This window comes from Bombyx mori, chromosome 3 (assembly GCF_030269925.1).
Source record: "Bombyx mori chromosome 3, ASM3026992v2".
Lineage (NCBI taxonomy): Eukaryota > Metazoa > Arthropoda > Insecta > Lepidoptera > Bombycidae > Bombyx > Bombyx mori.
Window position 1 is genome coordinate 4,714,614 of NC_085109.1, and position 13,586 is coordinate 4,728,199.

Consider the following 13,586-nt stretch of genomic DNA (forward strand, 5'->3'; position numbering starts at 1 on the left):
TTAACAATAACGTTCATCCCCCGGGAACGGGCAGAGACAGCGAGAGAATGAAAAACGAAGGAAAATTTCATTTAAATAATTGCTAAAATTGTCGGCACGCTTCCCTGGTAACAATTTATCTGAGGCGTTTCAATAATCTACTGCTAATTTCTAAAATTTCTCGATTGTTCAAAACATTAAATTGAAACATGTTTTGTTGTTTCATAGAAAAGTAAGCTATAACTATTACCCTTTTGTTTTCCTGAGACTTAGTAACAATATCCGATAAACAATCAGCGAGCGATCGCTAAATAATGCTATTAAAATTACGCTCTACATCAATCGTTACTTAACAATCAAATAGATAAACAATAGTAGAATAAATACTGTAATGAACAGAATATCTATATTTTACGTTATTATTAAATGCACTTCGGTTTTTAATACGCTTTTATTAGCTTCAAACGTATGTATGTTAGTATGTAACGGAATCTTTGAACATGATTTTGATCCCCTTCAAAACGTCAGATTAACTCGAAAGTTGGTATACTTATTAAGGACAGATGATAATTCAATATTTAAAAAAATATATTGAAAAAATTGAAATTAAACTAAAAAATGAAAAATAAATTAGAGTTTAACAAAACTAAAAAAAATACGCTTTTATAGAAAATCCAACTCAAAAATAGAAAACAAATTTTAATAAATTTCAATTAAAAATAGTGTAAGGAAAAATGATTTTATTGTAAAAAAAAGCGTGGGGTGCATGGTATCAGTAGTTATAAATATTTTATGAACAGATATGAGTAGAAGGGTTATTTTGATGATACCTGAAAAGCACCCCACGGTTTTTTACAATAAAATCCTTTTTCTTACACTATTTTTAATTCTAATTTATTAAAATGTATTTGTATTTTTTAGTTGGATTTTGTATAAAAGCGTATTTTGTTAGTTTTTTTAAACTATTATTTATATTAAAAGCCGCTTCTGTCCCGCTCTTAAGGCACAAAAGCAATTCCTTGGTCGCTATAACGACGGACAGCCCCACTGTTTATGAGCCGAACTCTGCACGAGAAGCAGTAACGCACCACCTTCGAGCCCGACAACCCACAATTCGCCATGAAAATCGAACGATACAATGCTTTAGTCAAACAAAAAAATAAATAAATTTCAAATTCAGAATTTAAAAGATTGTGGCGATTTCACATAATATGTTCCAATTACAATATAACGATGAGACTTTTAAAATTTAAATACAGAATTACGTGAATAACGGATATTTTGACAATGTTGAACATAATAGTGTTGTTATTGCAAACGACTTTTATACTGGCAAGGGAGCCGAAACAAGTGACTTTGGTCAATCAAGGTACAATATCTGGAATGTACATTACGAGGTTTCGTACTAAACGTGTGGCCGCTTACGTTGGCGTTCCGTATGCTCAACCGCCGGTTGAATTTCGAAGATTTGCTGCTCCGGAAATCGCGAATCTGCCACAGTGGGAGGGCGTCAGGAATGCAACAATATTCGCGCCGGATTGCATGCAGAGGGTTCTTAAGAAAGAAGACTTGCAGAATCCATTGAAGAAGCACGATGAATTGTTTATGAAGCTACTAGAATCGCAGATGGAGGAGCCTAGGGAGAAAGAGTATTCGGAAGACTGTTTATACCTCAATGTCTACGTGCCTGATGGTGAGTAATTTCTGAATCATATATTGTGGCTGATTTGAAAATATCGATTTAATGAAGGTAATAAAAACGAAATTAAATTTAATGGTTACAAATATTTCGGTTAGTGAATAGATTTTTGCAATGAGAGGAAATACAAATTGGGTTTCGATTGGATCAATGCAAGATATTCCTTTGCTTAACCCCTAGAGTATTCACAATAAGGTATTGTTTTATTACCAGTCGATATACCTAAATCATCTATTATTGCCATGATTTTTCTTTCATAAATTTTCTCCATTAGAATTAGGGAATTTCTTCTAAAATTAACAAAATCTCTTCTTCTTTCGCCTTTCTTAGACAATTTACAAACCCATTCACCCACTTGAACCAATTTCGAAAAAGGAACATATGTAATTTACATATTTTATCACACGACGATTGTATTTCAATCCGAACCGCAGGACTCTCTTTCGTAATTAATTAGTTCTAGAGGTGTCTTTGATTTTGTTTTTTTTTAATCTTTCGATATATGAAAATTTAAAATTTGTTGTAAGCTTTCTTATGATAAAGTTCGAATAACAGAACCGGATATAAGAACGGTTGATGTTAAAGAAACGCTTAAAGAAGAAACAGGAAAAGCTCCTCCCTATGGCAAACTAAAATATTTTTCATAACATTTTTAACAAAATTACTTAAAAGCTAAAGTCCTAGCTCGGACAACTCTTTGAAGAAGCGCTTACTTCAACATTAAATGAAAGCTCTGAAGCTAAGTAAATAATTAAAGAGGAAAATGTCTGTCATAATACTTAATTTGCTCCAACAAAATTTAATATAAAATTGCTTTGAAATAAAAAGTACATTTCTACAGTTTTCAATATATACTCTCTGTTCAAACGACTTGTAGCTATTTATGCATGTATTTCCTTCGGTATTTGCTAGTTGTACAAATAATTGAATTTACGCTTATATAATATGTATGTCGCGTTAACATTATTTTCAATTATTTGTACCTATCAACCTTTTTTTATTGTTTAGATGGGTGGACGAGCTCACAGCCGAGGTTTTAATAACGGCTGTCACATTCTTCAAACAGGAACGTATTACTTTCGCGTTGTGCTTACTCGAATAGGCTCAAACACCCTCCGGGCGTAGCTGGATTAGGCCCCTAGGCTACCAACGAAAAAAAAGGCTCAAAAGACGATTTACCTCCTGAAATTACGGACGGTATAATTATTTTTCTTTTTTTATTGTTTATATGGGTGGATGAGTTCACAGCCTACCTGGTGCTAAGTTACTAGAGCCCATAGACATCTACAGCGTAAATGCCGTCATCTACTTTGAGATAATATGAGTTCTAAGGTCACAGTATAGTTACAACGGCTGCCCCACGCTTCAAACCGAAACGCATTACTGCTTCACGGCAGAAATAGGCAGTGTGGTGGTACCTACCCGTGCGGACTCACAAGAGGTCCTACCACCAGTAATTACGTAAATTATAATTTTGCGGGTTTGATTTTTATATGTAGTATAACTTATTAAGGCTACTCAGATTCCTACCTATATTTTTTTTTGCATTTATCGTCCAAAGTAACGAAAAAACTACCATATTTTTAATTCATGGCAAAATATGTATTAGTCATTTTATTTTTCTACACTCCTGACTTCGGAGGGTAAATCCGTGACAAATTATGTGTTACATCGATCATCCGAGTACTGGCTTGTCGCGCGGAAAGGAATGCTTATTTATCACTTTTTCTCTTGCTGGCAACATTTCTCGCATTTCATTGAACTCGCTTACGGTATAGCGTCATCACTTTATTACAGGATTTGTGTGAGGAAAAACATTTTCAGAAGAAAACTATGATCTCACCACAGAGATCAAGCGGAAGCTTACTGAATATATAAACATTTCATGTAAAACACATAATACAAGTGAGAATTGAATGTTAACTTCAGGTTGGCTGAGAACTAGTTCGCTTATTTGGTGAATAAAACAGAAATCGTCTCTAACAAAATTGGTAAGAACGGAAATTATGAAAAGTGTGTAGAATGAAGCGTTAAGATCTGAGTGAAAGAAAACGGTAAGAAAGGCAAAAGATAATGACAGATAAAAGCAAGATAGCGATAGACGATTGAAGAACAAAGCGTAGAAAAGGTATCAGATAATTATTAATATAATAGAGAAGATTTGAAAAGTGAACAATAATTTTTTTAATATAATAGAGAAAATTTGAGAAGAGAACAATAAAAGTGCAATAATGGAACAATCTTACTGTATGTGCCACAGTCCTAATCCTACATAAATTTAACATTAATTTAGAAAAAAATCAAAATCCGAAAGTCTATATAATCCAAGCCATTAATCACTGACTCGAAAATCCAATTCAACTGAATACCGTGTTTTTTTTACAATATATTTCGAACTGGTTAAGTTCTTTTACGAACTAAGTACATGCCTAGAAGGAATATCGGGTCCTTCATTAACCCAGTTTTCGGTACCGACTTCGGGCGGGATCTGATAAGAAAGTCATTTCTGGCCACGTGTGGGGTGCGGAGGTGCTTGTTGCCATTCCCCTTCGATCGTCTTCAATTCGCATAATTTAGGCTGCTTCCTATACAATAAATCATATTTACCTCCCTCGCGACAATTTCAGAATGAAATAAAACATTCCGGGCGGAATTAAACGTAATTCTTCAACATTTGGAATCGATTTTTTTTATTGCTTACATGAGTGGACGAGCTCACAGCCCACCTGGTGTTAAGTGGTTACTGGAGCCCATAGACATCTATGACGTAAATGCGCCACCCACCTTGAGATATAAGTTCTAAGATCTCAGTATAGCTACAACGGCTGCCCCATCCTTCAAACCGCACCGCATTACTGCTTCACGGCAGAAATAGGCAGGGTGGTGGTACCTACCCGCGCGGACTCACAAGAGGTCCTACCACCAGTAAGCGAAAATAAATCGGAGGCTCGTTTTTAAAAACAGATTTCCATTGAAACCTTTCACATGTTTGCTTGCTAAAAATTTAAATCCCCAACATTTAACTGTGGCTTGTTATTATTACCATATTAGATATTTATATGGTGGTTTTCTCGAATAAAAACTTCTGAATTTTAAATCTACTCAACAGCGTAATAATTTAATTTATCTATATAAAACATATATATTAATTGTTTTTGTAGATTGAAACGGAAAACCAGTGTAATATTAGTCAAAATTCTTTTAAAATCTTATTTACTGTAAGTAGCTGCCGGCCAACGCAATGACATTTGCCATTTCGAAGACGGCAACACTGCAAGTAATGGCGGTCATTTATCGGCTGACGGTTACGTATGGCTTGTACGTCAGTCGTGAAGTACGGAATCGATTTGAGGTAAAATATTGCAGGTTTTACTGCCTTAACCAGTTTAAAGCAGGTCGGGGCTTGGAAAAGTAAGGAAAAGTAAGGATGAATTCTTTAATTAGATGAATATTTACGTTAAAATTCAACGTCAATAAAATTTTATTAACACATTGACTGTAATGTAGGCCACGGGTGCCCTACGTGGCGCACTGAAGTATTTTTTTTCGATTTCTATTACTAAGCTGTTTTACCTGTTGTGAGTCCGCGCGGGTGGGTACCACCACCCTGCCTATTTCTGCCATGAAGCAGTAATGCGTTTCGGTTTGAAGGGTGGGGCAACCGTTGTAACTTACTTGAGACCTTAGAACTTATATCTCAAGGTGGGTGGCGCATTTGCGTTGTGTATGTCTATGGGCTCTAGTAACCACTTAACACCAGGTGGGCTGTGAGCTCGTCCACCCATCTAAGCAATAAAAAAAAAGCGTCTGGATTGCCTAACTTTGCCTTCTTTTGTTTGTTAATGTATGTTTTAGTCTTTTAGATCTCTTAGAAATAGATTCATTCTCAGAATCTTCGGATTCGTCTTTCCCAGAGTCTAGTAGATATTCCGGCGCCTTAATAAGAAGATCGAACAGAGAAATCGACATGATTACTTCAGTGCGCCATGTGGGGCACCGGGAAACTACATGGCAGTCAACGTGTTAAATAAATAATAGTTTAAAAAAACTAACAAAATACGAATTTCAAGTTTTTTAATTATTATTTTTTCAAATTTTTTTTTAATATTGAATTGTCATCGGTCCTTAATAAGTATACCAAATTTCGAGTTAATCCGACGTTTTGAAGGGGGTCAAAATCATGTTCAAAGATTCAGTTACAAACGTACATACATACATTTGTCTGAAGCTAATAAAAGCGTATTAATCATAAAAATGGAACGTCTAAAAGTAACTCCACCTGTGTGTCTGAAGTCGTTATAAGACTGTACCGTAGTACTATCGGATGATGCGAACCGTTGCTGAAATCCAGCATGCAGCTAACATTCTAATAAAATAAATACTTAACATGTTCACGAGCAATTCTAACGATGACCTGACATCTAGTACAGATTATTACTTAAAGTCGTCGTGGCCCAAAGTCAAAGTAAGACCACCGGTGCAGTGTTCGAATCCCGCAGGCGGGTATCAATTTTTCATAATGAAATACGTACTTAACAAATATTCACGATTGACTTCCACGGTGAAGGAATAACATCGTGTAATTAAAAATCAAACCCGCAAAATTATAATTTGCGTAATTACTGGTGGTAGGACCTCTTGTGAGTTCGCGTGGATAGGTACTACCACCCCGCCTATTTCTACCGTGAAGCACTAATGCGTTTCGGTTTGAAGAGTGGGGCAGCCGCTGTCATTATACTGAGACCTTAGAACTTATATCTCATGTTGGGTGGCGTATTTACGTTGTAGATGTCTATGGGCTCCAGTAATACTTAACATCAGGTGGGCTGTGAGCTAGTCCACCCATATAAGCAATAAAAAAAAAAAAAAAAAGAATTATACCGTCCGTAATTTCAGGAGGTAAATCGTCTTTTGAGCCTTTTTTTTCGTTGGTAGCCTAGGGGCCTAATCCAGCTACGCCCGGAGGGTGTTTGAGCCTATTCGAGTAAGCACAACGCGAAAGTAATACGTTCCTGTTTGAAGAATGTGACAGCCGTTATTAAAACCTCATGTCACAAGGTGAGTGGTGGCATTCCAGTCGACTTTGTAATACGATAATCGTCGTGTATGAAATTAAAAAAAAAACAACCTGAAAATAGCTCGTAGTACGTGTAAAAAAAAGGGCGGCAGTGTAAAAATAATTCGGTCATATTTTCATTGAGAGGCTTTTCTGGGTTGAAATGTATTTTTAAAAATTTGAACAGACTAATGAACAAATAGACTTTAGCAATATTGAAGATGTATACTTTTTGTTCGTGTAACAATAAAAAAACATCATTAATTCCCGTAGTTGACAGGAACCGGGTAATGAAAAAAGCTAAAAATAAAATGTGGTGTCGTGGGACACCAGGTAGGAACGAAGTTCCTTCGGCGAATGTAGAATCGACACAATTTGCAAAAAAAAAAGAAAGAGAAAGGTATTATACACTACTCGCTTGTGTATACGACTGTCGCGCCTGCACACGTCTTATTTAACGGTTTTTTTATTCCACGGACTTTTTCTTACGGTTTTACTAACACATTTTTTTCAGTTCGGTCGCGCAGCAAAGTCCCTATCTCCTCCAAGCCTGCCGTAAGGAGCTTCGTTCCAAAAACACAAAGGGAAGGACGTTGCTAAAAACATATTTTACCGGATAGAGAGTTGGCAAATAAAACGACTGAACCAATACAGCGTCAGAATTGGTAACGGCATATCTGTAAGGTTCTTTACTCTATTAATAACCCGAAAGTGTATTTTAAAGATCGTCTAACCTCAAGTGGCCCATAAATAAATAATCTTCAAAGAACCCTGAACACGATATTAGCAATAAACTTTTCAAGGTTTTGCTAGCATACTCCACAATTTAATTAATGTTCATTCTAACTAATTAATCTTATACCAGACCAGTCTTGCAAATAAACCAATAAAATTGTATTCGTTTATGTGATTTTAATGTAAATGTAAATGCGTAAGAAAGTTATTTGCACTTGAATATAAAGTGAAAATAAGTTTTAAGAATCTTTGCGATGAAACGTTTACCACTTAATATCATATTCTATACTCTATACTAATATTATAAAGAGGAAAGATTTGTTTGTTTGTTTGTATTGAATAGGCTCAGAAACTACAGAGCCGATTTGAAAAATTATTTCACTGTTTGAAAGCTACACTATTTCCGAGTGACATAGGCTATAATCTTTTTTGAAAAATGTTAGGGATCCATACTAAAGCTCTAATAATGTAACCCAAGGTGTAAAAAAAAAAACCTAAAATATTATTTACATCGCGTGCCCTGCGAAAACTATTCATAATAGAATATAATAATGTACTACGACTTTGTAGAACACATTATTATTTACAAAAAGTGTCCCGACAGCATATGTCTAACTATTATAGTTATGCCGCAATAAGTGTTCTTTTATTTAAAAAAATCAAACAATGTCAAATATCGTTGAAATTTTTGTTAAAGACCCGAGCGGAGCCGGAGCGGGCCGCTAGTAATAAATAAACTTCAACGATTTTCTCCAAGATCATTAAAGTTATGGATTGTTCTTATTATATACCTTCATATTTTATTAACGATTTATCGAGGAACATTGTCAAAGAGCGTTTTGTAGAAATTATAACGAACTTTACTGACCGTATCATATTAATTTATTAAATCCTCTTTTGTGAGGCACAAAAGTGACGTAAAACCATAATAAAACAATTACCCTTTTTACACCGAACATTTAGTTAGTATGCTTGGTTTATTCGTCTAAATGTAATGTGTCGAGACAGCCTTGTCACGTAGAGACCAACCGGTGTTTTAATTTAACCACAGTTTAAGTGATTACGAAAAACGAAAATGTTATGAGTATTTTGCGTTTTGACATTTTAAGGGAAAATTTTGTTTAATTTTACCCAACTATCCAGGAGTTATATCATCTTTATCGACTGTATTTGATTGGCTCGTTTCGTTAGCTCTACCCAGGTCTAATATTGAATTGGAAAATGTCGAGTTAACATAAACTTAAACAGCCCACTGAGTTTCTCGCCGGATCTTCTCAGTGGGTTGCGTTTCCGACCCGGTGGTAGATTCTACGAAGCACTGCTCTTGCTAGTTTCAGTGTTAGCACCACTCCGGTTTAAGCCCTGTGAGCTCACCTACTAGTTAAGGTTACGCTGAAATAGCCTCTCAAGGCTATCAGCTTAGGTAAGAAAAAAAATACTTAATGTGGTAGTGACGTAGGGTGTACTATTAAAAATCAGGTCACAACTTATAAAATACTAATTATTAAAACCTACACGTTCAGTGATATTCGCATTTTATACATTAGTTTTTTTTTAGGTAATTCGGCCATCTTAAATTTTGACCCGTAAGTTTTTAAGCGCAAACGTGTTTTGCCTAAACGGAAGTTTTAAGATTTTTTTTACAATAATTTTTAAACACCTGATTATTTTACGTCTCATACCGTAATGTGAATACTATATCCGATGTGTGTATGCTACAACAGACCGTATTCGATCTCTCAAGTAAATTTTAAGAGCAAACTTTGAATGCTCCTATGAAAAAGTTACAAATCAAAATTTTCAACCGAATTATTCTGGATTCACCCCACGGGGTTTTCAAGGGGCCGAATGTAATCCGTTTAATCGCCTGAGGGGTGATAGGACGAGATAAGATATTACAGGCTTCAAGTTACGACAATCAATTTTATGATGTATTTTATTTTATAATGTACAACAATTTTCATGTACATTGTTGTCCCTGTCCTAGCTTTTTGTAGGCAAATAGCAGTGACAACCTTAAAAGGGTTTTCAATGGACGCGCGAACTTTGACAGCTCATAGCGGCCATCTTGGTAAAGGGGTAGCTGTCAATTTGGCATGTACACATAGTCGTGACATTTTACCATGGAACGCGACGCGTTTCAACAAGGCGTAGAATTGTTAAAATTTATTATTAAAATCTTCGAAGATGCACAAGGAGCGCTCACTGTCAGTGGCGACCGATATCAGACGATGATAATGTTACGCCGATAAGTGACGCCATCTATCGCCAAATAGCCGGAACGAATACCAAAGGATCTAGTAACATCTAGAACGCTCGAGAAGTACAACGCCATCTATTGTCAGATATCGGAAACACACATCGAAAATACTCGACTTGTGAGGAATGCTCTCGACGATTCTATGGATGTCGTATCGACTATAAAAGCGTTGCAGAGATGACACACAGTCAGTTAGTAATCGGAACTACTCGAAGCGAAACAGCGAACAGATCACCTGACGCGAAGCGGAAGAAGTGAATTGAGAATTTAAAAGCGTTTGTGTTTTAAGTGTGCTAAGCGTTAATACAGTTTTAAGTTGTACTTTGGTGGAACATTTATTAGCCTAGGATAGATGCTATTCTCACAAGCACGTGGCTCCAACAGGACGGCACCACTTGCCATACAGCACGGGAAACATTAAATATTCGTAATAGATTTAGGGATGTTTTTGTCTACTCATATATGGCTCACATAGGTACTCTAAGAAAAATAGTTATTTCTAAATAGATAATGTTATTCAAAATTCTGTGAATACTAGTAAGTATTTTTTCTCAAAATAATTCGCTGAATGCCTACGTTCCTAAATAACATAATTGTAAAATCCAATGTAACTTCACACTACAAAAAAATTATTCAAAAAATTAATACTATTTATTCTGGAATGTATTCTAGCGTGCAAACGAAAATCGGACGATTACTGTTAATACATTTACCAGCTATTTCTGTAATTTTTATCGTTTCATTAAGTCATAGAGACGCGTAGTAATTCAGACGACTGCTGGAGTTTTTTGGCTAAAGCAGACAGCTAAGATGCATTTCTGTCTCAGTTGTTTTGTTAAAGCGGCGTACTGATTTTCATATTAGAACGCTTTATCACGACAGCACTACGCAGGATAGTTTGAATCCAACACAAAATAAATACGGAAATTCACAAATTCGACAGGTTCGATTTTTACATGACGTTATTCCTGATGGTCCAAAATGTTGTAAAGTTGCTGCTATTAGTAAGTAACTTCGATCGGGCGTAATAACTGGCCTATCGTGGCCGCCGCTGACTACATCCCGGTATTGGCTGGCGCAGGAGCTAGTTGCCGTCGATGCCCTAGACGCGTCCATAAGAATTCAGCCGAATCACTAACACAGATATTAGAGATTAGATATCTGCCGTAAAAGAAAAGAAGGTATTGGGGCAAAGAGTTCGACGCGAAATCTAACCCGCAACATCAGCCCGCTAAGTTTCTCGTCGCATCTTCTCAAGGTAGGTAAGGGTATTTGCGTTATGCTGCTCTGAAGGGCAAGTTAGCCGTAAGGCTGTCTATACATTTTGGCTATCTACCTATTTATCTATATGTCAGCCCAGAGGCGTCTAATGCTGGACAAATACCTCCCCTAAACCACGCCACAACAATCGGTACTGCGCTGCCTACATCCCCGCGAATCTTAACAGGTCGTTGGATAGTAAAAATATATCTGAAAGTAATAAAAACGTCTCAACATTGTGTACGTACTCTTCAAGTACGAGTCGTCGGCTGTGACTAAGGGCTCGACGAGTGAATTCACCTATAGACACAGCCCACTGAGTTTCTCGCCGGATCTTCTTAGTGGGTCGCGTTTCCGATCCGGTGGTAGATTCTGTGAAGCACGGCTCTAACTAGGGCCAGTGTTAGCAACACACCCGGCTTGAGCTCCGTGAGCTCGCCGACACGTCAAGGAGAAACTGAAATAGCCTCTCAAGGCTATCAGCATAGATAGGGAAAAAAAATGTGAGCCGTCACGGGACGCCTGGCAGATGTGAAACATCGACATTATTTTGTAAAAGTAATATACAGAAAAGAACAGATTGTGATAGGAACTAAATATGTCATCATGATAAAATAAAATATTACGAAAAAATTATTTGTTTTCAAGTAAAACACAGGTTACGTGTACTGTAGTAAACAACACTCTATACACTACGGAGTATACACTATAGGTATCTGAGCTCAGTGTAGCGAGAGAGATGGCTTAACGCCGGATCGAGTGCGAGAGAATCGCACAGTCGATTGCGCATGGCGACACGTCGCCACGGCATGCGTTGCCACGGCAGAAATCGGTTTTACGTGCGGCTATAGATGTTTCACATCAAAAGAAAAAATAGTACGAGACTTGCGTAACAATGGGATCGTTTTCAATATTGTTCGATATTGACTGCGGGGAATTTCGATTCAGCTTCCTCTCTATACCACACTACAATATTCCTTCTACTGAAGAAATTTCTTAAGTGGGCTCTTTGAAAGATGAAAATATAGACATCGATGAATCGGAAATATATAATGGCCGAGCGTGCGTATGTTTTCATAACAAAAACAAGATTCAAAGCATTATTATTGTGTATGTTCAGTTTAGTCGTTCCAAGGTTTCAGTCTAAAGCCATGCGTTGTAGTTCGGATGGGGCAGTAATTATCTTTATCTATATATATATAAAAATGAATTGCTGTTCGTTAGTCTCGCTAAATCTCGAGAACGGCTCGACCGATTTGGCTAATTTTGGTCTTGAATTATTTGTGGAAGTCCAGAGAAGGTTTAAAAGGTATATAAATATGAAAATGCTCGGAATTAAAAAAATAACAATTTTGTTTTTCCTTTGATGTGTCCTCCGTCGGACGGATTCCTTTTGTTTGTTTTAAGCTTATTTTATACAAAAGCTTAGGTATTTTATTTCTCGATTGAGGCACTACGAAGTCTACCGGGTCAGCTAGTTATATAATAAAATCGGGGTATTTGATCTCATGTATTGAGGTGGGCGGGTGCATTCACGTTGTGAATACGAGCCCGGTAACCACTTAAGACATGTGTGCTTAGTGCGAGTTATTTAACGTTCTCGATAGCGTAAAAGTTAACACAAATTTGCAACCTAGCGGCAAAGGTTCCAACTCCATACAAAGTGAGTGAACTTTTACGCCATTGAGAACGTTAAAAAACTCGCACTAAGCACACCGGTGGGCCGTGGTAAGTTCATGAAAAACTAGATAACAATAAATAGTGGACCCGGATACCGTTGGGTCATGACTGTCTCACGTTATTCGTAATTATGGGTCTTTGATGCCTGCGAGTCTTGTAAGTGCTTTTAAAAGTACTACCTGGTGTGATATGATAATTTTGACTTAGTACTTAGGTTAGAAACGAATAGATTTTTTTTCCAAACGCCATATGTCCTTACTATCTTTAAATTTCGGATGTAAGCACGTAATCTAATATCATAGAACACGAGACTCTTTTACAAACACTAAATAGCTAAAAGTGAATATTTAAACATCTTTAAAAAAGACTGCAATGAAAAACGTTTATATGAAAATTGCAGCTAGTTTTTTTATCTGTATATTATTTGATGTTTTGGATTTTTTTAAGTACGTAAGATACTTTTATTACATGATTCAATAGGTCAGTTTGGTAATGCTCTTAATCTAAAGAGGCAAGCGATTCATTTGAGAGTGCCATCCGCGGAGAGTGCTCGCGGTCTTTCAAATGCTCGATCAATTCAATCAAAGATACTAATGTTAGGAATGTGTGGAAACGGACTAATTTTAATATGTTTTTGCTATTAACTTCTTTTGGGCCGATTTTTTTTTTAAATACAAAAAACATAAATTCGATTTTTTTTAATTAGGCTTTCTTTGTTTTACAAAAATAACAACACAAAAATAGTAATAGTATATAGAATTGGGATCCTGACACATAAAATAAAATAATTTTTTGTAACTTTTATTCTTCTTTTCCAAAATCTTCTTTATTTTAATAGTAAAAAAATAAAGGACACCTTTTTTACGCCTTGTTCATTTATCTGTCTTCGCCGTCCTTTTTTCTCTGTCATTCTGTTT

The 13,586-nt window shown here is 36.2% G+C and overlaps 1 protein-coding gene across 1 annotated transcript in view; it reads left to right on the top strand.

Annotated features, from left to right (window-relative positions):
* Positions 1 to 1,062: 1,062 nt before the first annotated feature.
* LOC101737662 (carboxylesterase 1C) overlaps positions 1,063 to 13,586 on the top strand; it is a 45,174-nt gene continuing 32,650 nt past the window's right edge. Inside the window, exon 1 of the mRNA XM_038019005.2 lies at positions 1,063 to 1,672. Within this exon, the coding sequence (XP_037874933.1) occupies positions 1,267 to 1,672 (406 nt within the window). The 5' untranslated portion in view covers positions 1,063 to 1,266. The remainder of the gene's footprint in view (positions 1,673 to 13,586) is intronic.